The sequence below is a fragment of the Pelmatolapia mariae genome, linkage group LG1, assembly GCF_036321145.2.
Source record: "Pelmatolapia mariae isolate MD_Pm_ZW linkage group LG1, Pm_UMD_F_2, whole genome shotgun sequence".
NCBI lineage: Eukaryota > Metazoa > Chordata > Actinopteri > Cichliformes > Cichlidae > Pelmatolapia > Pelmatolapia mariae.
In genome coordinates this window covers 20467749-20494834 of record NC_086227.1, presented here as the reverse complement: position 1 = coordinate 20494834, position 27086 = coordinate 20467749, and the positions used below count along the sequence as shown (strand labels likewise).

General features: G+C 39.1%; 3 protein-coding genes across 4 annotated transcripts in view; 1 reads left to right on the top strand and 2 right to left on the bottom strand.

The window, feature by feature from the left end:
- The window catches only part of rras2 (RAS related 2), a 28924-nt gene extending 27820 nt beyond the window's left edge, over nt 1-1104 (bottom strand). The window contains exon 1 of the mRNA XM_063475153.1: nt 588-1104. Within this exon, the coding sequence (XP_063331223.1) occupies nt 588-689 (102 nt within the window). The 5' untranslated portion in view covers nt 690-1104. The remainder of the gene's footprint in view (nt 1-587) is intronic.
- Nucleotides 1105-3492: 2388 nt separating this feature from the next.
- Nucleotides 3493-11900, bottom strand: copb1 (COPI coat complex subunit beta 1). Its single transcript, XM_063475142.1, has 22 exons — nt 11766-11900; nt 10174-10326; nt 9533-9762; nt 9200-9369; nt 9007-9121; nt 8798-8890; nt 8562-8699; nt 8302-8421; nt 7981-8088; nt 7731-7877; nt 7456-7601; nt 7201-7297; nt 6956-7116; nt 6729-6849; nt 6403-6630; nt 5741-5920; nt 5247-5391; nt 5021-5140; nt 4766-4911; nt 4517-4606; nt 4077-4232; nt 3493-3737 (listed from the first exon to the last, which is right to left on the bottom strand). The coding sequence occupies exons 2-22, from the start codon at nt 10262-10264 to the stop codon at nt 3678-3680; spliced, it is 2862 nt and encodes a 953-aa protein (XP_063331212.1). The 5' UTR covers nt 10265-10326; nt 11766-11900; the 3' UTR covers nt 3493-3677.
- A 4385-nt stretch (nt 11901-16285) lies between these two features.
- The window catches only part of pde3b (phosphodiesterase 3B), a 46441-nt gene continuing 35640 nt past the window's right edge, over nt 16286-27086 (top strand). The window contains exon 1 of one of the 2 annotated variants that reach the window (XM_063475127.1): nt 16286-17380. In XM_063475127.1, the coding sequence (XP_063331197.1) occupies nt 16493-17380 (888 nt within the window). In that variant the 5' untranslated portion in view covers nt 16286-16492. The remainder of the gene's footprint in view (nt 17381-27086) is intronic. The other variant, XM_063475131.1, reaches the window with a different exon arrangement.

Below are 27086 nucleotides of genomic sequence, written 5' to 3'. Positions count from 1 at the left end.
CAGTGAGATCTGGAGGATCCGTTTTGGTGGCACTTAAAAAGAACTCAAACGCACTTTTTCCTCTTGAGAGTGACACAGAGAGACACCAATGTACCAACTTTGTACAGCTTTTACATCCTTCTATTTGAAGTATTACATTGTGTGGCTTGGTGGGCCAGTGCACCCCCTCTCAAAGAAAATCACAGGACTTCTAACAACTTAGCACGAACTCTAAATCCGCTGCTTTACTTTGCAGGGAAACTTAGGTAAAAGAAAATAGGACAACTCTTTAAGCTCCAAAGACCCACTTTCCTTTCTCTTATGACTAGCGGCTGTACAAACTGCAAAGTGGAAGTGGTCCTCTCGGAAATCGTCGCGTTAAAGTGACAGACGTTTAATTCTCCATATCTCGCACTAAAACCTCGCCATCCGTCCGACAGTCGCAGGCCTCGGCAAAGTAGTGAGGAAAAACAGACCCCGGTGTCCGTTTACGGACGGATACCGGTGTCCGGCCTCTCCCTCCTTGTTTGGCCGTGTTTTTTCGGGCGAGCGTGGAAATCAGAGCGAGGCTTACATTCGCTTCAACTGCAAGGTTTACCGCTACTGACCTGAATAAACTGGATAGTCAGGGCTGATTTCCCGACGCCACCTCCTCCGACCACAACCAGGCGATACTTGTCCTGCACCGAGCCGTCCTTCCAGCCTGCCATCGAGGACACCGCCGCCGCTGCCGCTGCCGAAACACCAGTGAAGCAGCAAACACCCACTTTTCCCCCTGTAAACTGAAGAGGCCCTCGTAGTTGGAGGCACCGGAACGCAGATACAGAAGCCAGCTACGTGCCGAAACAGTCTCGCCTTGTGCAGCAGCCCCCCCTTTCTTTTTTTATTTAGTTGTAGGGATGTAAACGAAGAGGGATCCCGATCGGAGCTACCACCGCCTGTCCATACGCCTGACCGCGTTTCGGGCTCGCCAACACTGCACCGTTCAAGATGCTGGTACGATAGTTAAGAGTAATCAGCCAGGCTAATACTGATGTCTGACGCTAGGGGCTGTTTCTAGAGGCAGTCTGCAAACTGCTTCAACACCCTCCTGCACACACACACACACCGACGCAAGTAGACCTCAACCCACTCTGCAGCTCTGCCCTGACACTAATATCATGCACCCTGCAGTCACATTCCTGTCCTCAAATGGCTCTGCGCTGTCTGCTCGCTGTAATTACAGCCAATTACGCAGTGATAACGCGCCCCGTGGCCGTCGTCGTCGCAACGTAAATATGGTTTAAACATGCTGGAAGTTACTAGTTTCTTTACTTTTCAGTCCAATTAATAAAAAAATAAAAATTGTAAAAAAAACTCAGGGTGACGTTTCTTGACATGTTATCTACAATATTTCCACAGCTTAGTGGGATTTAAACATTTTGTTTGTGCTGTGCGCTACATCCAAGTTTAGATAGATTTACTTAGAAAAAATCACTTATTTTAATATTCAATTATTTAAATAAAAAAAAAAACCCTTTCCAGCACAGTGGGGGAAAATAGGTTTTGTGGGCAGATAAAGCAAAAGGAGGAAATGCAGTAAAAGTGATGTTTGCAGGAGTACTTCTGCACGCTGCACACACGCCTGCTGCTGCTCCGCAATTTAAGATAAAATGCGCACATGTGTGCACTTCATATGCGGCGTCATAACTCATCACGCAGGTGGAAATTGAAAGTGGTGGACTGTGATTTGTGTTTGTTTTCTTTTTGTTTTTTCCCCTTGTTGAAATGGACTCATACCAGTTCGTCTAAATTGCAACCTTTTATTTCATTGCGCAAATGTCCCGACTTGTGTTGTCAGCGCGTCAATCGTGTCTCACGTCGTGATAAATCCAATGTTTAACTGCATTAAAACAACAACAACAAAAACAAAACATAAAACACCACATGGCTTTGGGACCCGTGGCGCCACCCGGTGTCCAAAAAGAGAAAACGCGGGGCGTCAAAAAACTCCCTCGGAATGATTTACATGCTGTCAAAGTTTCAGTCGTACCCAAGTGGTTTTAAAATACAATACAAAATATTATATCACCCAAGCCTTCTTAAAATTTGGAGGAATTGTGACAGTGATCCTGTGTTTAGCATGAGCACTTTGTGTCTACATACTAATGTGGCAAAGCAAGAAAATCACCCAAAAGCACAATGCCAAAGTCATGCCTTGTGTTAGAAGGTGTAGCTGTGATTCTCATAATAATAACTATACCCGAACCAGACAGTCTGTGCAGTGCACACGGCAGTTGGAGTTGGCTGTTTATTTTCACAGTTGAAGGTCTGACCTCAAAGCCACCTTTCAGCCTTTATCTAAAACCCCCGGAGGGAGATTTTTACAGATACTGTAAATATATGACTGGGGTGGTGACCCTTTAATCTGGCCTACTCCCAGAAATATCCCATCACTCATAAATAATAAACTGGAGGGCGAGTGGAATATGGAGGCCTGTGCCAGCACTAATCTATCTCCATCTCATTATCACGCTGACAGTGAAACTTGCAGATGGCTCAGAGAGCTCAATTCAAATCTTGGCAATATATTACCTGAGGTTAAAAGAATTTATGTTCTTGCCCAGGTTATGCATGTAGACAGACATTTTCAAGGTGATGTCGTCAGTTAGGAGGTACTGGCGGTACAAATTCCAATCAGTTACCCCACTGTGGGAGATATTACAGAAGGAATCTGAGGAATTCCAATTAGATCCCAGAACTACAATCACAAGCTAGACACTCTCTTCACTTTGGGGCACAACGTCCTTTAGGTAATTGTAACAGCTTCTTTAAAGATTATTACTAAACATCTACTGCCATGCACATTAAGGCAGGTACAGCACAACTTTCCATACTTTCCAAAAGAAGGCATACAATCCAACTAAATTTCTGGGTTACCGTAGTGCTGGAGATGCTCCCAGCTGTCACAGTGGGTGGGGTGCACCCTGCACAGGTTGCTAATCTGACACAGGGACAAGCAGACAACCAGTTACACTCACACCTATGCCCAATTTAGAATCTAGGCACTTTACAATGAAAGGCTCTAGCCAGCTGATTCAAACCTATTACTAACCACTGCTCCGCCCTGCCATCTCCAAAATTCAATTCAATTCCGTTTTATTTATAAAGCACCAAATCTCATCAACAGTCACCCCAGGAAGCCTTATACTGACCCTACAAAAAGGGTACAAACACTTATTTAATGATCATCAGTTTAGTTTGGATGTTTTTCCATCTTATTCCTTTAATAATATCAAATTCAATATGAACCTTAGTGGTTGTGGGTGGTACTAGAGGATTTTTTTTACCCTTTTCTTATTGAACTTGAATTTCCTTTCTTTTGCATATACTGTCTTAAGTTTCATTTGTAAATTGCCCTATTTTGAAAAAAAAAAAGAAAAAGAAAAGAAACACTGATTAAAAATAATGAGATTTTAATAAGAAAAAAAAAAAGGCTCTTAACTCAATGAAAACACCACAGAGCATATTTTGGACATTATTTCAATACATTTATTGAAAATGAAACAGGACAGGGAAAGCACATTGCTGAGATGTAGTTTTCAGAAAGAGGTGATGTTAAAAAATATAGAGCACAGAAGTAACCGACCATATAATAGTTCATATCTGCTATGACAATGATCAAGCAGTAAGTTAGGTGACACAGAACAGCAGCTGTTTCAGACATTAGCCTTTTTTTGGGAGAGGTTGATCTTGTCACCCAGACTCAGGGCCATCCCCTGTGGAACAAAGGAAGGAGGGTTAGCTGCGACACATGCTACACATTAGCATATCTGAAATACAGTGAAATCCATTTGCATTTGGAGATTAATAAATGCAAATTTTTTGTTAAATGCATGCATTTAAGGATGAAAGCCAACACTTGGGGTACTTTAGAGAGGCAAAAACTGTGTCACTGTGCAAATACTTGCAGAACTGATCAGATTTCAAATCAAATCAGTCATGTATTTTTTTTTTTTTTACAAATGGATGCATTGCTTGACTGAGGGGAAATAAAGTCCACCCAGCCTTTACCTCTCAGATTCTTAAGGGTTCACGGTGTGGCAGCTGTGACCTACCTGACTTTTAGCTCTAATGCGTATGTGTCCATTGACAGGTGCATCGGGCCCCAGGTGGAAAGGCTTCTCAATGCTGACATTAGCCAGGGCATCTTCTCCAAAGATAGAACGAGCATAAAGGTTGGCCGCCATGAAGCCACAGAAGCCAGACAGAGCCTTGTTTATGAGAGAAAAACGTCGGTTAAGAACAACAAACAACATCACAGTATCTGCACATTCATCTTATAAGGAAGCACTGGAATGTCTTATGTTTACATATATTCTTTATATAGTCAGCACAAGAAAATATCCTGCTATACGGCCACTAATGATTCTTTCCGATGTGCACTGGTGCCAAAAGTTTTAATTACCTTTGTTATTTGTATTTGGGAAAGCTGCCAAGATTTAAAAGCTTGTTTACTTTCCTTAGTCTGTGGTTTACATAATGTTCTCATACCAACCTTTTCAGGAGTCAAACACTTCATGTTGGTGGACTTGAGGATATGCTGGAGATACTCGTTCAGATCAGTGATGTTGGTGTTCACTGTCACCTACAATAAAGAAAGGACAATCAGTGCTCAGTGTTAGTTGAATGTACATCAACTAAACCCATTAAAGAAAAAAAAACAAAAAACAAAAAACTTTTAACATGTCCAACTTTTGCAAAACCAGTCAGCTTCCAGGAATGTGTTTTAACCCCTTAAGTTTACCTTGTTTTCCCACTCAAACTCTGCCCACATCTGTCTGAATTCTGCATCAGTGCAGGAGGCTGGCTGGATGTAGTCCATGATGTCAATATGAATGTCGCTGAGGACAACGCAGTTTCTGTCGCTAGCAGCTCCTGACACATCGTAGACTGAAAAGAAGAATCCAGACATCCCCACAATTAATTTAAAAAAATGCATATAGAAAAAAAAATGGCGTGACTTGAGATGTGACGCTAAAAATAGACAAAATTCTTTTACCGATGTTTCCAAATATAATGCCATTCTCAGTAGATGCCACCTTCACATTGGCCTTGATGTTAGCAAAATCATGAGGTGCCAGAGTTAAAGGTGAAGGCTTCTCAACCAACTTAAGATCGCCTGCAGGACAGAAAGTTGAATTACATTATAGTAGAAACCCAAATGTGTGCGGCTGAAATGAGAGAAAAAAACATCTTTTCACAGAGGTTGAAAAAACTACACTAACCTAAAGTGGCCAGTTCAAGTGTGCAGTTCTGAAGAGTATCACTGGTCTGGTTGACCACCAGCACATCCAACACAATGTCATACTGGTTGACATGAACGTAGGCTTCAGCATACACTGGATCTGAGAAGCCCGTCAGCTGGGTCACCTAAGTTGGACAAAATGCATTCATTTAATGATTAATAAACAACCAAGTACAAACACTCCCTAAACACTCGTTTATTATCTTTTAACAACCTATTAAAAGCAAAGCATGTGCACAACAAGGGCTTCAGCAGCACTTGCTGCTGTGTTGCCAATAATATGAAATAATATGAACAGTAAATAAGTTAGACTAAGCCGTAAACTTGAAATGCACCCAAACAGCAATAATCATTCCCTTTCCCTCTTTTACTGTTCAAAAGCACTATTATCTCCTAAGTACTCCAATATTATCTCTCACATTAATTTCCAGTTTCCTTTTATGGAAAGGCTTTTAGGGGTTAAGTATGGTGCACCTTGTTGAGTTTCGATGCCAGAGGATCGGCGGCCTCCTTCCTCTGAGTGTTGCCCATAGCAGCCAGCAGGCTGAGCTGGAACTGGTCCTCCTTGGAAGTCATCTCATTTTTGGCCGTGAGCTGCATGAAGGATATTGGATCGTCGGCCTGGACCGTTACATTGCGTTTCTCAGACTCTTTCTGTAGTCAGAAGAAGAAACACGTGGTTATTTTTGGAGGTAATAACTACCCCAATGGAACAACAACAAAAGTATCTATAATGTAATTTAGTATAGTGAAAATAACAAGTTACAAAAAAGACATAAGAAACAGTTGTTCAACAGAAAGAGAATAAAAACAGATGTTATTGTGCAGAACTAAGAGAAACTGCAAAGAAAGAGACAATGCTGCTGTCAAGAGAAACTGGAGCACTATAACAAAAAAAAACAAACAAAAAAAAGTTTTCCATTGGTCCCAAAAATCTTATGTATATACACAACATGTTCAAATGATCATCTAGGGGTGTGATATTACTACATTCCTACTTAGACCTATCAGGGTGCAGGCTCTTGAAAACAAAAGTTGGCTTATAAACATATCACAGGTTTCGTATTAAATTTGGCACCAAAAATTTGCTCATTTTCTGCGTAACAAGGTTGGTGAGTTTCGTCAACTTTCATTACCTTCTGTGACAGCTTCTCTTCCTCCAGCCTGACAGCCAGCATGTGTGACAGGGATCTGCGACACTCCTTGTTGAAAATGTCATTCATAAGTGGTGAACACTCTGACAGGACCTTCAGGCACAGTGAGATGCGATCCACATCGTCGTCTGTAATTGGCTTCTTGGGCAGAGAGGACTTACCCAGGTGCAGCACAGTGACCATGATCAGCATGGCCTCTGCAACAAAAGACTGCAAGGGGGGGCAGCAAGACAGCAGGGGTCAGAGGAAGCAAAGGTAGGGCAAATTATTAAAAGTGCTTTTATTGAAATGAAGGAAGAATAACTTACATTTTGCTTCTTTTTATCTTGAACAAGAGCAACATAGCGCAAAGCCACTTTGGTTAGCGTTGTGGCCAAAGAAGCTGCCACATAGAAGTCTCCATCCATTAGGAAGCCTCTGAGTGGAGGTCTGGAATAACAAATTCTTAATGAGCGAAGTGGATGGAAAATTCAGCACAATGAAGGGTATACAGTGTTAGCAAAATGCTTTTCCTCCATGATGTCCAGAATGTTACCTGTCTTCATCCTTCTTTGAAGGCCTGGAGGAGCTGAGGGCACTCTGTGTCACATAAGTGCCCATCTCTGTCACAAGTTTCTGAGCTGGAGCTGCGCTCACTTCATCTTCTGGCTTCACCTCACCGGTCTCCTTCTTAATCTCATTCTCCACAATCGGGATCTGTCCCAGGGAGAGACAGTTATAAACGTTTTAATCAAATTAGCGTGCGTTACTTGTAATTCTGACAACAATGAACAAACATACCTCTCCCAAGGACCTGCGAACTTCTGTCATCACACTCTGGATGTCTTCCTTGGTGCTGCAGTATTCTCCTAAGATCCACAGTGCCCCCCTGTAAATCCTGAAACAGGACAATTGTGATGAAGTTTATAAACAATCACAGTGCTACACAATTAAAGAGTAAGTAGTGACTTCCCTTTAGCAAGCATAGCCTATATAATGGTTTCTTAACCATGAATTGACTTTCATCTGCTCTTTAGACTCATCAGGATTACTTACTTGACAGTTTTGATGGCATGAAAGACTTCCAGCATCTTCTCGATGATCAGGGGTCTCAAGTTGTCAAACCTCTGAATGGCTTCCCGCACAAACTCCAGCACATCGGCAGCAGCTGCCTCATTAGTGTCACTCAGGAATTCCATCAGCTGTAAAACATCAACATATAGAAAATGTTTAGAAAATGTTTTATTTTAAAGACAGTTTATGATAAAAATGTATATTTAGAAATCTAAAGATATCACGAGAATCTTAAAAGGAAATAAGAGGAAACTCACCACAGGTATGACATTAGCTGCCATGTCAGGAAATCGCACGCTACACGAGTGGAGGGTGCGCACCAAGAGCTGCCTGTACTTATCAGTGTCTTCATGCTCTGTTACGTTGTTTGTTTTGATCACCTCTTTCTTCAAAACAATCACCAACTAGCAGCCAGACAGAAGTCACTACTTTAACACTGTATTCCAGTTTTTCTAGGGGTCAATGCAAGGACAAAAAAATACACAAAAGCTGCAAATGTCAACAGACCTCTTCTACGTTACGGGATGAAACAAGGTCCAGCGCCAGCTGTAAGGTCTTCTTTCTGACTTCCAGGTCAGGAGTGCTTAGAACACGCAGGATGTCCATTACAAGGTCCTGGATGAAAAAGTATTAGTGAGACCCAATTTTTAACACAGTTGGTACTGACACATAACAATTTTGATATATTTTCTAATAGATTTTATGATCTCAAAAAGACTTCTTTTGGGTACCATTCCTTTCCTTTTATGGTTTCTGTAGTGAGAGAGCCACTAACAACTTTATTTATTAAGTGCTAGAAAAACGAACAACAGCCATTATGAGACGTACCTGGAGCACACGCTCATGAGTGGGATGCTCCTTCAGTTCGATGAGACGATCAAGAACGATCAGTTTCACATTATTGTCGCTCTCCTTGATGATCAAATCAATGTAGCACTGGGCAGCAGCCTAGAGTCCAACAAAGCACAGAATGCATACAGGCTTTAATAAAGCAAAGACATCCATCTATCTAAATGTAATACAATGTATAAAGCACTGTATAAATGATATAAGACATACACACAACCACTGAAACACTGATGATGTACCTTAATGGCTGTGGGAGCGCTGGAGAGTGTTACAAGAGTGCCAGCAGCCTCATACTTAACCGCCGGGCTGGAAGACTGCAGCAGGTTGTAAATGCAACGGATAAAACGGGCACGCTCAGAAGGGTTAACATGGCAAACCTAACAGAGGGGAAAAAAGAAAAACAACAAGAACTTGGATGTGAAATCATCCATTGTGCTAAAAGGTTTAGATATGACTACCACAAGCTGTGACTCACTTTGTAAATCAGCTCCACAATAACCAGCTGGAGGATGTCTCCAAAAGTGTGAACTTGGTCAATACATGTGCTGAGGTAGTCCAGAGCTCGATCCTGCAACATATAAATGCATGAATGACAAGGTGTTAGATAGACCTTTGGCACATATACTGTATGACTAACAGTAAAAGTAGAAACAGTAAGAAAAGAACAGACAATATGCTACAGACCTGGTCTGCATGAATCAGCATCATGAAAGCATTTCTCTTACAGCTGGCATCTTTCTCATTGACCAGGAAATCATGGATCAGCTCTGGAGCATCTGGGATGAGATGTTCAAAGTTCCTACAAAACAAACAGAGCTGGTTGTTGTTCATGACGAATACAGTTCAAATTTACTTTGTAATATTTAGCAGCTAGTACCTGTAGATTGTGTAAATGGCCAGGACAGCGTTACGGCGCACATAACTGTGGCGATGCTCCAGGCAGGCCCGGATCGCTGGCATGAGAGGCTCAAGCAACTCAGACTCCTTCAGCTTGCACAGGAAACGCAGAGTGGAGCCACGGATGAACTCATTGGGATGCTGCAGGTCCTGAAATAGAAGAAATATTTAAAATTAGAATTACTGAACTGATTTTTTTTAACCTTTAGTTTTCCCCCATTGCTATAGTTATGCTGTAATAAATAGTGTAACATGATGTGTATATTTAAAAATGCACTGTTTATAACAGTTGTTAGTATATCACTTAGATTACCTTTCTGTAGGCATCACAGACCAGGATCATCTCCTGAAGGAGTTTGCCATCAGGAGTTGTTTTGGGAACAATCTCCCAGAAAACCAGCAGCAGCTTCTTGATGGTGTGGTCTTGAAGCGGCAGCACAAAACGGATTATAGTCATCAGCAGTCCCGGCAACTTCTCGCCATTCAGGATCATGATGATGACCTTCTTCAAGGCTTCAGTCTTGGCCTTGATCTCTCCCTTTTCTAAAGCAAGATTATTATATTTAGCATATCAATCAATTATTATTTAAACTAGTCTTCATCTAATTAAATTCATCTGATACTAAACTTCACCAAAAACTCTCAAAGGACTTTGTAAGGTTTTTTTTTCCCACCCAAAGGACACTGACTTATTTGCATGTTAATGCAAAAAAAGTTAAACCAATCCCGATCAAAGCTTGATTTCATACATCAACGATACTTCTTTGAATCAAAATTAATCTATAAAAGAGATTTGAACTGTTTTTCCCCTAAACCAGACATTGTATAATGGCCTATAAAAATAACACTCATACATCACAAATGCATTAAGATGGAGAAAAAAGTGGAGAAAGGCTATTTTCCCTTTGTACTGTATATTGAGGTAAGTTATTAAACTTTACAGCAAATGGTTACCTAGATCTGCCTTTAGGCTGACTTCAGAAGGGGGCTCTGAGTCAGAGGCAACATTGATCAGAGTGTAACAAACGTTCTCTGCAGCCGTCATTTTGCTGCTGTGCTTGTATCAGATTAGAAGAATCCAAATGTATGTTGCTCACTGGATAATACCTATGAAAACAGGAAAAGAACAGATTTCGTCAGTGATGGAGAAAACATTTACACTGGTGCAAAAATGCCATTGAAGTCAAAACTAGCGTAATCTCATGGAATACGTTTGCCAGTTCTTCCTCTTTGTTTATGCTAACTATGAACACCAACATGTTTCCACGAGATATAGCATGTACATTTTATACACAGAATTTGATAAAGTCCTATACTTATAATTGATCTATATCTGAAACAAAAGCTGTAGTAGTTTGAGTTAGTCAGATCAAGTTGTTGTCTTTTTGTACACATTTTCCTCTGTTTCCAAATGGCGTTTCCATGGTTATCTGTGGTAGGATAAATTTGTCCTAGAATTTCTCTTGTGGATATTCAGAAGCTACAGCACATCAGTCCACTCCCTTAATAACTCGGCTGCACTGGGTACAGTTTTGGATAAATGTTAAACTTATATTACACGTTCCTTAAGGCCCTCTGTGGATTTAGTTGCACTATATATCACAGATCTTTTAAATCTGTGATATTTTGCCTTCAAGTCATTGAGGTCATCCTCCCAACAATTGCCATCTTCTCACCTAAAAACTTACGGTGACTGTGACCATATTGCCCCTAGGCTATGAAGCAGTCTGGCTTCCCGGACAAGAACCTCTAAGGAATACCCAATTTCAGCTGCTTTTAGTAGAGTCTGACGTTCATCATGATTTGGCCAAACGTATTGCAAATGTTTTCCATTGCTTTTTGTGCGTGTGTGGATGTTTTTACCAATATTGAAATCTAATTATGTTTTTATTCTTAGTTTCTCGCTTCTTCTTAATTGCAATTTTATTTTGTCGTCTGTTTTTGTGAGTTCCGTGTTTTCAGTTGGGTTCTCGGAGACCTGTATTACAAATGAGTGTGTCAGTAAAGCACTTTGGGTTAACTTCTGTTGCTTTAAAATGTGCTATAGAGATACAACTGAATTGCAAAACATACTACTAGCTAAAACCTGGAGAACCAGGTGATTAGTGTTCAGTATACGTCTGGATTAAACCTGAAAACGACAATTACTTCTCAAAATTAAAGTCAGATCAAAGTTTTCAGCTGCTTTTTACGGCAAATCTTGGCTGCCTTCACAAAACAGCATAAGCTAACAAGTCAAAAAATAGTGACACGCAGCTAATAAGCTCTCTAACATGCTAAATGGCGTTACACGCGTAAAGACAGAAATGATAAAATAGCAAGGTTTTGCTCATTTTTATTAGTTAGTTGTCCCCAAAGCTGGTTTTCCTAGGTTATAACACAGAACCAACTGCTGACTATCAAGAATTAGCTGACAGGAGTTTAGCTTTTGCTCCGGTTAGCAATGAAATGGAGGACAGTAACGTTAGCTAGCGAGCTTATGAGTTACCACCAGACAGCGAAACAAATGTCACTCATGTTGGTTAAAAATAAGTCACAAAACCTACCTATCTGCAGGACTATTATCCTCCTAGGTGACCTTCGATGTGCAGTTTGAGATATTTACATCTGTAAAATTTCTCAAAAGCTCCCGCAGGCGAGCTCTCTCTCCCTCGGCTCTGCACTACTTCCTAGTGACGTGGAGGATTACTTTACCAAGAGCCACATCACTGCTACCGTGCGCCAGAAGGCTCAAACCGAACGCCTGTGCAACACAAACGCAAAAAATAAAATAAAATATAAATAAACAAATAAAATCAATCAGTAAACAAAAGAAAATCTAACAATCTGGTCCTCTCTTTCTGCTTAAAAATAACACGAGAAAGGCCGTTAATGTTATACTGGCAACTTTAAATGAATATATTGTTATGTATGTTGTCTGTCACCTTGTTTCTATGGTTCAGATACTTTTACTTTTTAAAGCTGTTTTGTAAGTAAGTTAGGCATTATAGTTAACGAAAATTAAACTAAAACAACACAATGAATAAATAATTCTTGCCCTCATAAACATGAAGCAATAATGTTGAGTGAAATGCAAATGAAATATATAAAATCATCAGTTTATGTATCCAAATAATGAATCATTAAGAAAAAAGTAATGGGTATAAACTGACTGTATACCAATCATGTACATTTAATTAGACCATATTCCATTAAATTTTACATTTTACAGTTATGTAAGAAATTACGCGGAACACATACTTAAAATCAAATTATTAAAGTTAGCATTTTGGGGATAAATATTTTTTGACAGTAGATTTGTCAACGAAATTTAAAAAAATAAAAACTATAGTTTTTTTATTTTTATTTTTTTAAATTACAATTATTTTGTCAACTCGGAAAGCTAACTAAATATATATATATATATATATATATATATATATATATATATATATGCATAGTGGGAATATCCTTAGTTTTATTTAAAAAAAAAAATTAGTTTGATAAAAAAAAAGTGATGATGATGGCTTTGATAGACATGCTAATTGAGACATTGGGTATCTACAGGACTCCTTTCAAAAACATATGTGTTTTTTTAATAGAAATACCTACCTGCTGAAGTCTGCCTAATCTCACCTCGATAAACCACCTACACATTACACCTACAAGAGCTGCTCAAGCATAGATCATGCGTGGATGGATGGACCCTGAATTAAAACATGAGTTCTAGTACCTTAACAATAACAGTATGCAGCACCCTCCAGTGGAAGGTTTTAGTATTTGCTTTAGTAACACACTGGATGGGCAGAGACTTGAGTAAATCATATTAGTGCCTTAAAATCTTCCATCCACCCATTATTATCACTTTTCAGTCATGCATCAATCAATGGCCAACAGCACCAAAGCAAAGAGACTTCTAGGATATATATATATTTTTTAAATCTGAATATTTAATTATTTAATTATTAATAATTTCCATGACTGAAAGTGACTTTATACACACAGATGGTGTATAGACAAGTCCCATTAAAAGTCTGTTAACCAGCAGTTATTTGCTCAGTAGGTTTATGGCAGAATAACGCCCAGTAAAAGCACATGCTCCCATGTACAGTAATGTGGCACTGTTATTGTTACTTTTTGAGGTGTCAGGTTCTATGTGTTTACACACCACTTATTATTTATCTCTGGCTCTCTTCCACAGCATGTCTTTATGCTGTCTTCCTCCCCTCACACCCAACCGGTCATGGCAGATGGCTGCCTATCCTTCAGCCTGGTTCTGCTGGAGGTTTCTTTCATTTAAAAGGGAGTTTTTCCTTCCCACTGTTGCCAAAGCACTTGCTCATAGGCAGTCATCTGATTGTTGGAGTTTTCTCTGTTTTCTCTGTATTGTCTAAGCCCTTTACCTTACAATATAAAAAAAGCCTTGAGACAACTATTGTTGTGATTTAGCACTATATGAATAAAATTGAATTGAATTAAATTGTCATATCAGGCTTTCACAATGCTGTTTTGCAAACTATCTGTTGTAGACGCCACAGTAGGCTAAATTTATCCCAACACTGATTAATTCCCACTTCCACGGACCTGTTTATTGCGCTAATTCAAACTGAAGCTGATAAAGAAGATTTATGGCTCAAGTTAAGAGCAAAGTACACTTATCACAAAGAGCCCTGCCAGCCAGGGAACAAAATACATGTTTGCTTCATACAGATGGATGATGAGTCTTTTGGAAATGATAAGTAATCATAGGATTGGCATTTAACACATATCCTGTTCAACAGGCATGCTTACTTTTGGGGCAGGAACGTCATATTGTGCCAGACCATTCAGATTAGCTTAAGAAGGAATATAAAAGATCATTGTTACTTATATTTCACATAATCGTAGTTGCCAGTATAAGCGCTGACTTTCATTCATTTTGCTTGTGTGTATTTTCATGCAAAGCACAGTGAGTCTTATTAAATTAAACGAACTATGTCTGCACCTTGCCCTTCCACTGAGCTCCACTGCAGAGACAAAGATGTAACCAATCAGGGCTACATTACAAATGTCTTCATTTTAAGGGAAAACATTTTAAGGGCTCTGTGACTGACTAAAGGAAACTGCAGTCATTATTAATATTATTAATTAAATGTGATTTTCTACTGTGTCGGTGGAAAAATGACAGAAATAGCAGCTCTAAGAATAGTCTGTTATGGCGTCAGCATACTTTCTTCTGCATAATTAAGGTAACCTGAGACTGTCAGTTTAATTCATGGGACTTCAGCAATGCTTAGCCGTGTAAAGGAGTTTTTTAAAGGCCAATTTCTTGGTTTCTGCCATTCTTTGCACGTTTGACATATTAATGAAAATGGGGAAATGCCTTCTGTGCAGTTCAGTGCAGGTGATCTCTACACAGTTATAGTAATTTAACCACAGCTCGCTCGAACCAGGAAGTCATTTTTTTTTTAAAACAAAGAGATGTCTAAGCCTATCATCAGCTAAAAAGAAACAACAAAGCTCACAAGCTGGCTACAAAAAACAACCATCAGTTTGGTTTTGTAACAAATGCTAAAACAGTTGAATTAAAACGTGAAAGGTTTTTAAGACCTAATCTTTTATAAATACCAACAATCCTTGTAATTACGATTGTAATAACATAAAAATAACATTAAAATAACATTTAACATTCAGCAGATTTTTGTAATTTTTAAGAATCTATATGTGAATATAGATCTGTTTTCATCACTTGTAGTTTAAATCAGACATTATTTAAAATATATACAGTGAAATAAAGTACACTTGTATAAGCTGCACTTTGGAATTTGCAGTTAGGATTTTAACCTGTTTTGACTTTATTCACCATGCAGTAAAGGAGAAATTTACTGTGCAAAATTATGGTGAAAAAATTATTTGCCCTTGTTCTGATATCAGTCTGGAACACTGACCAATGTCAAAGAACCCAGAGCAACATCTAAAGAACTGCAGGCCTCACTTGCCTCAGTTAAGGTCAGAGTAAGAAAGTAAGAAAGAGGCTGTGAAAAAATGGCATCCGTGGGAGAGCTCCAAGGAGAAAACCACTGTTGAGCATAAAGAACACAAAGGCTTGTCTCACATTTCCCAAAAAACATCTCGATGATCCCAAACACTTTGGGTTTTTTTTTTCTTTTGGAGTGACTAGGTCAAAGTCTAGACTCCAATCTAATTAGGATGCTTTGGCATGACCTTAAACAGACCATTCATTCAAACCCTCCAGTGTGGCTGAATTATAACAATCCTGCAAATAAAAGTGAGCCAAAATTCCTCCACAGCAAACGCTTGATTGAGAGTGGATGTATCCACAGCTAAAAAAAAAAATAAAAAATTAAGGGAGTACTTAAATCACACATAAATCATAATGATTTAAATGTTTAAGATCAAAAAAATGTTTTAATAAACGCTGTGTAATTTGTAAAAATAAAATAAATAAAAACATAATAAATGTTAAAAATGGTCCGAGTGCCCCCTTAAATGTTTTTAGCGGTATAATTTTGTATATGTCTACATTACATCCGTGGATAATGGGTGATATTCACTGTTGTTTGGTTTAGCCTGATCTGATCGATTAAATCGACAATCGACTGAGTTAAGACAGGCAAACCAAACGATCACAGTGCAAGACGATGGATCCAAAGACTGCGAAAAGCAGCGATGACATTTTAACCAGAAGACAATTTCGGCGTCGTGCAGTATCATTTTATTTAAATTAAATTACATTTATTTGTATCTAATAATAAGCGAGAGAGGAGAAAGAGTCAACAATGCAAGCAACTCTGCGTTAGTGGGTTTATTTATGAAGCGAAGAATTCCATGAAGCCTTTGCTCACATATAAGATGAATAGTGAACTAACAAAGACTTCCCGTACACACAAGGGATGCAGACAAAACAAGTAAACTGCATTGTGGTACATCCTGCGATGGGAATTTAACAGTTTCCCCCGCTATATTATATGCTAATGAGCTTCTTCTGTCTAATCGTACGCTGCTAATATTGGGTTATAAAGTCTATGCGTGCGGCTCAGGATTGGTTCGGTCTGTGGGCTCAGTGCTCCACATCGCAAAAATAAGCCATGCAGTGTGAGTTGTGGCCTATAGCCGGCGACAGAGAGCCCCATTTCTGTAAAAACAACATCTCACCTTCTTTCTTTAGTCCAAGTGCTGGAGCACGTTTGAGTGACCATGGAGTGCGTTTGCTGTCATGTAGTTGAGCGTTAATACGGCGTGAATAGCAGGAGAGGGGGACTTTCGCGTGGATACCAGGAGCCACAGTCGAGCTATGGCTGCACGGGAGGAAGGAGAGGTTTTGCACAGTAAAACAAGGCACCACGACGGAGCTGGAAGTGTAAACAGCTCAGAAGGCTTCAGGAACGGCTATGTGAAGAGCTGCGTCACCCCCCTGAAACAGGACCATCAGAGGGGATTTTTGTTTAGCGTGTGCAGGTTTTGCAACGAAGACATTCTCAGCTCCAAACTGTTAAAGGTCTCTGCCCTGTACGTGGGCGCTTTTGTGATTTTCGCGGTCTCCTTTCTAATTTCCAGGAGCTTGCAAAGTGACTCGCTTTGGGATTTGCGGACTTTTTTGTCGGGCTTCTCCCAGTCCATCAGTCCTTTATTCAGCATAGGATGTGCTTTCTTCTTCCTGACACTTTACCTGAGGAGGAAAAAGAAGGAGAGCACCAAATGCTGGCTGGTGTCACTGCCAGCATCGTGTTACCTCGGGGATTTTTTGGTCTTGCGGTTTTTACAATGGGGAGAGGACCAGCACCAGATGCAAATGGTGGGCAGGTTGTTATTCGTGTTGGGATGTGTGGGTCTGCTCACGCTGATCCCAACGCTAAAACTCAAACACAGTGTTCTCATACTGGTTTTTGCCAGCGTTGTGTGGCTTGTTTCTTTCACAAGTTTGAGCGGTCTGCCCGCACTGCTCAGACCGCTCTTTGCCTGCTTTGCGGGGGTTTCTGGCTCCCTGTTGGGGCTCTGCTTTGACCGCTACTACCCGTCGAGGGAAGCACCGAGTGGGATTTCCAGCGCGGAGGAAAAGGTCCCTGTGATCAGACCTAGGAGAAGGTCCAGTTGCGTGTCGCTGGGGGAGACGTCGACCAGCTATTATGGCAGTTGTAAAATGCCTCGCAGACCTTCGTTGCCCTGTATATCCAGAGAGCAGGTAGGTCTCCCCCCTGCAGGACCACGTCTGTTGCTGCTGCTGCTGCTGTTGTTTTTGTTGTTGTTGTTGCAAAGGTAGGCCCACTGTTCATCCACAGCTACTCTGAGTGCACATGTGCACAAGTTGAAAGCACAATACTGTATCACTAAAGCCCACACAGAGCATTTACAAAAGTCACTTTGGTAGAATTTGTTTTCCAAATTATTCTCAATATGGTTGCTGCAGGTTGCTTCTAGTATGTATATAATATTCTTATATTAATGCTAATAATCTGTGATAGATAATGTCAAGCAAATGGCCAAAACCCCGATTTTAACCCTGAAACACAATGCTACCATTGGTTTGAAGTGCACTCGGATACAAAACTTAGGCAGTGCTGTCTCTCCACATTTTCGTGGGAATGTCCTCACCGAAGAGCTCGTGTGGCACACAAGCCATGAAATGCAAGTGCACGTCAACATCCTGCTGGCAGCATAACAGCACAGCCAGCAACAAAGCAAGTGATGTGGGCTCAGTCCCACATGACAAACAGTCAACAACACAAAATGATGGCGAGCGCGCACTGGCATCTTTCAGTGTCCACAATCCCACAGCAGAGCCTGCGGTGCTCCTTTCCACTTTGCAGCACTTCTGAAAACTGATACACCCACATGGATTGATATGCCTACAAAATGAAGACTATCAGGTTGCATGCAATATGTTGGGAGCAAACAGCTTACGCCTTAATTTAAGTGTAGGCAGTGTAGACAAATACCAACATTATTGTTGCCAGTGCTATTCTTTAGTGGATGCCAAGCCATCAGTTCACACACATTGTTTTGTGTCCTTCGAGGTTTGTTAGAAATGATAAGAGAACTAAAAATATATGTTCAGTTTGTCTCAGTTGTGCTATTTCCAGTAGTTGTTTTTAACCTCATTGTGTTGTGTGCTGTTAGAAGCCTGATAGTCACATTGCAATAGGCCTTAAACAGAGCACCTAAAAGTTGAATGCAACTTTTGTGTTGCTGAAAATGATAAAGTGAATAGTTACATGTGTAGGTTGTAATATCTGTGAATTACAACCTGGGATTAAGGTCTCAGCTCCAGCATTTTCATTATTATTTATAAGAACTGACCTTAAATATTTTTGGGAAAAATATTTGAATAGAATTGGAAATTTGCAAAGTCAAGATTTGGCTTTATACTGTTTTTTTGTTTGAGTAAGAAATCTCACAATTATTCTGTAATCTTTCAATAATACATTCATTTTAAAAATTAGAAGCAAACAACCCAACAAAAGCAAAGAACTGTTGTCTCGCTGTGTGCCTGCGGTTAGTTTTTAGGTTTTTTGCTGATAGGAATTTACTTTAAAATTACCGTGCAATACTGCTTTCAGCTAAAAAGTAAAAACGGGACACTGATTGCAAATTAGCAAATTAATAATCAAAATAATTGAAATAAACTTTAGTTCCCACATGTTATCATCACGGTATCCTGGCCTCTCTTCCAGCGAACACTAAAGCAAAGAGTTTTTTTTTTTGTGACTAGAAGAGACAAACAGCTTAAGTGCTCTCCATCTGCTGCGTGGACACATGCCAGTCAGGTGAATTAAAGCCTGGATTGCCCGTTAGTTGTCAATGTGTGAGTGAGTGTGTAGTGAAGAGCTATCAGGGATGTTTGTGTCTGTTTTATATTGCACATAAGTAATAATTAATGATTTAAAGACCTGACCGTTTCTGTGTCAGATGCAGATTAAAAAAATAAAATACAGAGACACATAAAAACACTCAGGGTTCACTGGTAATGTCAAACACGTTATTTATTTTCACATAACAGTTCAGTTCATAACAGTTGTGCATTTCTGACTAGGGTACTGGTTTCTGTCTTTCAGTTGCAAAGACAGGAGGTTGTTTTTCTGTTTGCAGCAACATGTGGTTTTCAATATAAAATGTCTATCGCCTTGGGAAAACCGATGTTTAAAGTTCAACCCCAATGCAGACACAAGTCAAGATGCTCTGGATCAGAACTACAGACATGAGTGTGCGACTAGAGTCAGACTAAAGATATTCAAATTGTGCTTTCAAATCTCAAAACAGAGCATTAGAATCATTGTCAGATCACACTTGCATGCTATCGTGCTCATTCATCGCACGCAAAACTGCATGTTGATTTGAACTATTATGTACTTTATTAGCGCTAACTTCAGCATCAGTGCTTTTTGCACCATGGTGTATAACAGTTCCATTAATGAAATGGGGCTCGTCAGGGCTTAAACCCACGGCCAACAACCTTTAACAAAACAGATAATGATGTAAACACAGCTTCCCTTTTTTTTTTATCTCTGATAAAAGACCGTTTTATAACTGTGGCAGTGCAGAAAATAATGGAGCAGATAGAGGACATTCCAGTTGATGCTTCACATTTTGACGTTCTTTCTCCGTATGTGTTTTTTTATTTGTATTTTTACATTATGATACTCCTTGTGTAAAAAAAAGAAGGATGTAGCACACATCAGTGGCTGTTTTTTGTCATCAAGTGGAATTTTGCAAAGTTGAGACTCATCTATATCCTGTGTTTGGGGACTTTAGCGGGTTCTGTCAGAAAAATCAAAAACAGCCTTTAGTCTTTCTATAATACATCGATTCACAATAGTAGGAAGCTTTTTTTAAAGTCATGATTGAACTAGCAGATATGCTCTCAATAACGCGCCATTGTTATTAGTCTTGTTCCATCATGAATACCCTTAAAAAAGGCAGCTTCAGACAGTGCAACTCCTAAGAGACACCACAGTCAGATACATATTTATACCTTTTTAGGCGCATGTTTCTAACAACAATAAGAAACAGATAATGAATAATGTTTAATTGGTGCTTACAATAAGTGTAAGTAAATCAAGGACGTTTTCCATGTTTCTTTTCCACTGAGCTAATGTCACTGATGACAGACTTCCTAATTTGAAATGTGAATCTATTGAAACAAGATCCCAGCCGCTGCGGCATAATATTGCAATAGTAATGAGACAAGATTATATCCAGTGACGAAACATATGTAACCTTGCTATTTAGGTAGAATTTTCCCTGGAAATTTGAATTAAATGCATAAAATAACAACTTTAGTGCTTTTAAGTTAACAATAACTAAAATAACTTAACCTTGTAACTTGTAGGAAGCCTGCACGATAATGTCACATAATACCACTGAAAAATGTATATCACAATGTAACCATATCAGTTATTTCCATCCACTCTTGGCTCTTCCTGTCACATGGAGTGCCGCTAGCGAGCGCTCCGGCGGCGCTCGATGGGGTAATTTGTTTACATATTTCAGTTGCACGTCACCAGCGGATAGTATCTGCCTCTTCAAAGCCTGTTTGTAGTCAACGGTGTGGTTTTTCCTCAAGTGGGGGAAAAAGTGTGTCTTCACCCAGCCAAATTCCCGTGCTTTGTTAGAGGTTGTTAAAGTAGCTCTCTTTTTAGGTCCTAAATCATCATCGGAAGCTGACTCACAGCTCTTACGCTCAGATGTGCCTGGGCCTAAAAAGATAAAATATTAAAAAACAATTTGTCCAGTTTCCCTTTTCACCTTCTCCTTTTTGAGGAGTGCTGGATCTCCTCTAGTATGTAAAAAAAAGCCAACCTTTAACTTGATTTTCATGGTATTGAGGTTCACAGAGAAGTGAATCTGGCAACTATGGCAACACGTCTGTTGATGCGGCCAAAAATCATACATTAGTCAGCATCGTGTGTTTCCCTTTGGTTGAGATCGTTTCTGCTGGATGTTCTGTCTTAGACACGTGAGGACCTCACAGTAGAAGGTATATGATTATAATCTGACTCTGGGAGACAAATTCATGTACTACCTGATGAATGTTGAAAACAAAATGCTACACAGCACATGTTTGTGGCTACACACCAGGTCCAGTGTGTTCCTTTTGTCGTTTGACTAGATATCCAGCTCTTATCACCAGATGTCGGGCGTGTTTATATAAAATTTCTTTCTTTGCTGTGTGTTCTTTCCAAGAGGTCCATGATGAGGTTGCAGAGTGCACAATGAAATAGAGTGTAATTGGACTTCCAGGAAGCAATAAAAAAAAGCAAACGTTTCTAAAGTGAGAGATGTACGACGAGATGGTGTTGACATGGATCATTGGTCATATTAGAGTTATGTATGGTTTTTGACTTTTATGGGCTCGTTCCCAAAACTTTTTGATCACGCCTGATGAGAGGAGAGACATAATTTTGTGCTAAATCGTTTTTTTTAGGTGTCTTTCTGTCTGTGATTTTGTTAAAGTTACACCACAATATATTTTCATCAGACAGTAATAAATTCTTTCAAATCACTGTTTATGAGCGAGAAACATCATTTTTCTTTATGTTAGGGCATTTTTTTTACTGCCTTCTTTGCCTGTCTTCTCTTTCTTTAAGTTTTATTTTCAATTGCAAAGTAGTCAAAAGTCTGTTTTTAAAAGTACCCTACTATTTAATCATTGATTTTTCTTTTTGGTATTTTTGGTATCACTAAGATATAACTATAATGATGGTTTACAGGTGCCACAGATATATACTTCTATATCCATTTGGTTCATTATGCAAAGCCTTATTTTTATTTTACACCTCACACCTCAAATGTATGTACATAACAAGTACTGTCTGTAACATGCACATTCTAGCAGATTTTCCTTAAAAAAGAACTCAAAACAACACTTTATGTGTATAAAACAGTGTACATAGTTTTTTGGTGTGCACATATTGTTTATGTAGCTGGCTCCCAAAATTTTATTTGTCTTGCTTTGCATTGTGTTTCCACCGTGGGCCTTACACTGGTGGAGGTGGAACAGTACGAGTAAAAACATGGTAATAAAAGCAGTTTTTAACCTCAGGTTTTTTTTTCTAAAATCTGGTTTACAAATCACTTCTGTGAGTTAAATTTGAGGATACATTTATGAACACATTGTTTTAACCTTAAAGCTTTAAGATGTTTTTCTTTTAAAGTGTTATGTCACCCACCAAGTATTGCTCACAAAGTCCCCAGCCACTTGAAGGTATTATTCCAATTTCTGGTACATTACAGTACCAGAAATTGGTTAACAATTGTGTAGAACTAAGTGGAAACAAAATGATAGAATATAGTTTATTTGTTAGTATTTCTTTGATCTTTAGACAAAAGCCATCACTGTTGTTTCTTAAAGGTAAAGTTAGGAATTTTGGACTCCAGAGTTGCTGTAGAATAACTTGAATTGAACTTAGGGTATGCACTGTTATTACACTCCGTTGCAATCCTGACAGACCCAACGGCCGAGGAGTTATTCCTGTTCCTGTTATAGTTTTTTGAAGTCCGTTGCCTGGGGCGCATGCTTAATTGGTCCATTGCAATGTAAATTCTCCAGGAAAAGCCCCTAAAAAACCATCAGGCATATCTGAAAGGAGTTTTGCACTCACTGTCTGATGACAGAATCTATGTCACTCTGACCCAAGCAGACCCTAGTGGACTGGGAGACATGGGTTTATTAGATAGCAAAAATCAGGATTTACAGTTGTGTTCCCAATTACATTTGGAATTAAAAATTCAATCATTCAGTCCCTAATTTCAGTTTACATACTAATTTTAAAAATGTTGAGAAAAGGCAATAAGAAACTGAAAAGGTTTGTAGTCCTAAAAAATATTTGATGGAATACAGTACAACAGCAAGTCAAGTATCATGACTGGCTAAAAAAGGAGCATCCTGGTTCAACAAATTGTTTAAGAATTTAAAAATCATGTTTGTGAATGGAAAATTGAATGTCCAGTCAAATATTATTACCCTTTTAGAAAATCCGATCACCTGATGTCTGAATGTATAATCTGAATCAGTTTATACATTTCAATACTGCACCTAAAATCCAAAGTAAAGCTTTCTAAATAAAATTAGGAAAAGCTGAAGCCTTCTCTGACTCGGTGTCCATTTTTGTGGAGTGGAAAAGTGTCCTGTACGACGGAGTTGTACAAAGAAAATGAAGGAAGCATTTTGTTTTAGTAAACTACTGATTTGTAATTACTGGTTCATTGCCATAAGTGACAGGCTTTGGAAGAGTTTTATTTTGAAAAGACTGAACCTCCAAACAGGTGTAATATGTTAACTATGTAACACCTCTGACTCTGAAGACATTTAAGCACATTCACGGTTCCACTTGTGTCCACTCAAATCATGAACTTTTTATTGTAACTGTATACTGTTTACTACCTTTGTAAATTTTATCTGTTGTTTTTTAAATACTCTCAGGTAGTGGGCAAGCATAAAAATGAAAAAGACTTTGCCGTTACAGCCTTACTTAATCTTTTGTCAACCGCAATGCTACAATTTAAATAGAATTGTACCAACTACACTAGCGTTAGCGGTTCTTTAGGCAAGAACCAAATGCAAAAATGAGAGGACATCATCAGGATTTCACCTTGAGTCAAAAAACTACTTTACTATTCTTGAAAGCAAAATTTCTCAGCTGTCGCTGCTTGTTACTGTATGGGAACAGTTTCTGTTGCTAGTTGAGAACACGTTTTTTGTAATGTGTGATCCTTGAATGTGTCAGATTGACAAGATAGGAAAACCCTTTGTGGTTGCTGTCACCTTAAATTCAGACTATGAATTTTAGACTTGGCCCGTTTTAGTTTCAGTTAATGTTAACTTGTGCTCTCAGTTTTACGCTTTGTCACTCAAAATCTGCACAGCCAAAGCATTGTGGGTTAACTGCAATCGCCAGCGTCACAGAATCTTTGATTTACTATGTTAACTGTGTGTGTTAAATTCTTATTTAATAGATATTTTAAACATATTAATGATTTCAGTCTGACTTAGTAAAAACTATATTTCGCTAATTTCATTGTGGGATCAGTCTTGCACTTTGAGACTGTCTAATAGTCATAAGGGTCACCGGGTGGAAAAAAAACAAACCCAAGAAACCTACAAACCAAGTGAAATTTATATTAACCGCTCCATATTTGGTTATGGGTCTTTAGAATAATTTATCTCCAATGACTGTTTTTCCAAAACAATGATTTTATTGTCCAACCCTCTCTGTCAGCATGCGTCTGTGAGATCAACTGAGGTATTTTGAGACGGAGAGAATAAAGTAGACTTAATTTTTTTTAAAGTAGGATTAATGTATTTGGGCTTTCATGGCAGAAATCTAAAAGCTCTGCTTCATGACTAAGACCTCAGAGGCTGTATTAGCAGGCCAGTGTTGAATTCAGGGAGACAGCCCTTTTATGTGTGGTTACCACTTCACGGGGGCAAGAAGAAGTAAATAATACACTTAACTAACCCCCCCACCATCAGCGCAACCCCCACCATCCAGACAGGAACAGAGAAGCAGGCTGTAGAGAGAAAGGTTGGAGGGAGAGCAGCGAAAACGCAGAGCAGCTCTCAGCTGTCACGTTAGCTTGCTGTAAAGCCATGTGGAATGATATAACATTGACGTCACAACCAAGTGACGTACAACAGGGTTATTGCAGAGAAGGGGGGGGATTACAAGTCTTATTAATTGCCTGGTAGCATATAATGTCTGCCTCCAGCAGCGATGAGAAAGAGCGAAGCACTCAGTCTTTAGGCAGTGTGCAATAGGAAGTGTGTTTTGGTGGAAAAAAGGTGCCACAAAAAAGAGTCTACTTCATATCAACTTATTCATTCAGAAAATCACATAAAGGTCCAAAATATATAGAAATTATATATTTATCTGTAATTATACTTTGCTTTGATATATGCATATATTTTGCTGGCAGTTTATTTAATTCTGTAAGCACTGTGTACCGAATAAGTAAGTTAATGTTTACTTTGAGCAAATCCTGCCTTATCAGTATTTTCAGAAAAGCAGTCACGTATGTGTTGGAGAATCAGTGCTTGTAATCTGCTCGGGCCTAAATGCAGTTGATCTACAGATTTAATCGTGGTGAAATACGTACGTTTATACTGTTATGCGTCTTTAGCCTCTTTATGTGTTGTTTGTGGAGATGTAAACCCTTGATGCACATTTAGTTTTTCCCCCCCTTTGATTTGCTGTTGTATCAAAACTGAAACACTGTCTGAGCAATGTGTATTAAATTCAGGAGTAGTGTGTGTGTGTGTGTGTGTGTGTGTGTGTGTGTGTGGACTGCATGCTGAAACAAGCACTGTTTTATGTTCCAATACACATTTAATCCTGATCATTGCATCTTTTTCAATTTGGTATAAAGTATGAAAAAAGCACATATTTCTCATATTTTAAGTGTATAAAAGATAATCAAATCAAGTCTGATTGGCTGTGATGGGCCACTCGGGGCCTGATATTTACAGAGGATGCATCGTGAACACTTAAGACAGCACTGCTATGTAGTTTTATGTTGTTGTTTGGTTTTTTTTACTTACAAAATAATTTAAAATAAAATAATTTTATAGATTTTGGGGGGGTGGGGAGTAGACAAGTTTGTGTAGTATAAAAAAATTGTAATCATTGTTTTTTTTTTCCCTCTAAGTCCAAGTCAGACAAGAATAGTTTTCAAATATAGGAATTGTGTTTTTCTTGGTTTCTAAATTGAAATGGAAACAGCCATTTTTAGTGAAAGTCTTCATGTTAATATTATCGTGATAATTCTCTGTGACAAAATGTGAGCCAAGCTGAGCCTCTGTTGAACTGAAGGAGAGTGATACATGAGGGGTAAAGTGTGTGTTTAGGAGATTGTGTAACAGTTGCGATATCAAGACCAAGATGTCCCAATTCTCAGCTTAGCAACTTTTCACCGATTCCACAGGTAGCTTTCATAATATAGGTAACAATTTTATAAATATTAAATCAATCAGTAATATTGTCCGTATGAGTGATGGAAATTTTTCAGGTGTTTCTATTTGAAAAGTCTATAATTTGCAAGCCCCAGCTGGGAATTGCACTGGTTAAAACTCTTGCTTTTTGGGATTGGATCCAGATGGGCTGCCGTGATAGCTTCTGTGAATTCTGCTCCCAGCCCGCGTTCTTTAAAGTCAAAACTAGTTTGCGTAGCTGCTTTTAATTTCTCATCGCAGCGGCAGAACTGTTAGAAAGGGTTAACTTGTGCGAGGCGCTGTGTTTGGCTGACTGCAGAGTGAAACAGGATGCAGCGACTGCATTGTCAGCCTGCTGGTGTGAGTGCAAACAGATGAGGAAATGCTGGAGCGGGTACTCCAAAACTCGGGTTGCCCTGGAAACGGTTTGCGTCATGATCACCAGCAATTAGCTTGCAGCTCTTTAGTTTTCATGATAGGTCTACCAGAGCTTAGCCTAATGACTCTGGTGTCTGAGGAGTCACCGTCTAAAAGGGGGCTGAAAAAAATATATGAATTTATAGTTTTATTTTCTTTGGTTTTTGTTGTTGTTGTTGTTGTATTTTTTAACATTTTGTCTACAAGACTAACAATAAATTACAGTTATTTGAGGGATTAGTTATGGCAGCATGTCCCCTGTTTCTTATTTGTCTCTAATGAGCCTTAATGTGCTGTCCCGACTTTGTCTCAGCCTGTATTATTATCTATACAAAGCTTATTTGTTGCTGAGTTTGTGTGTTGTTGAGGCCCAGAATGTTGGACTGGTCAGAGCGATGCGGAGCCATTGCCATCAGATAAATCTGGGCCATTAAAAAAAAAATTAAAAAAATTTTGCAACTGTTGTGCCAGCCTCCCATACTTTGCATATCTTCGCTACACGAAAAGGGCATGCGTAAAAACGCCTGGATGCGGAGATTTTTCTGCA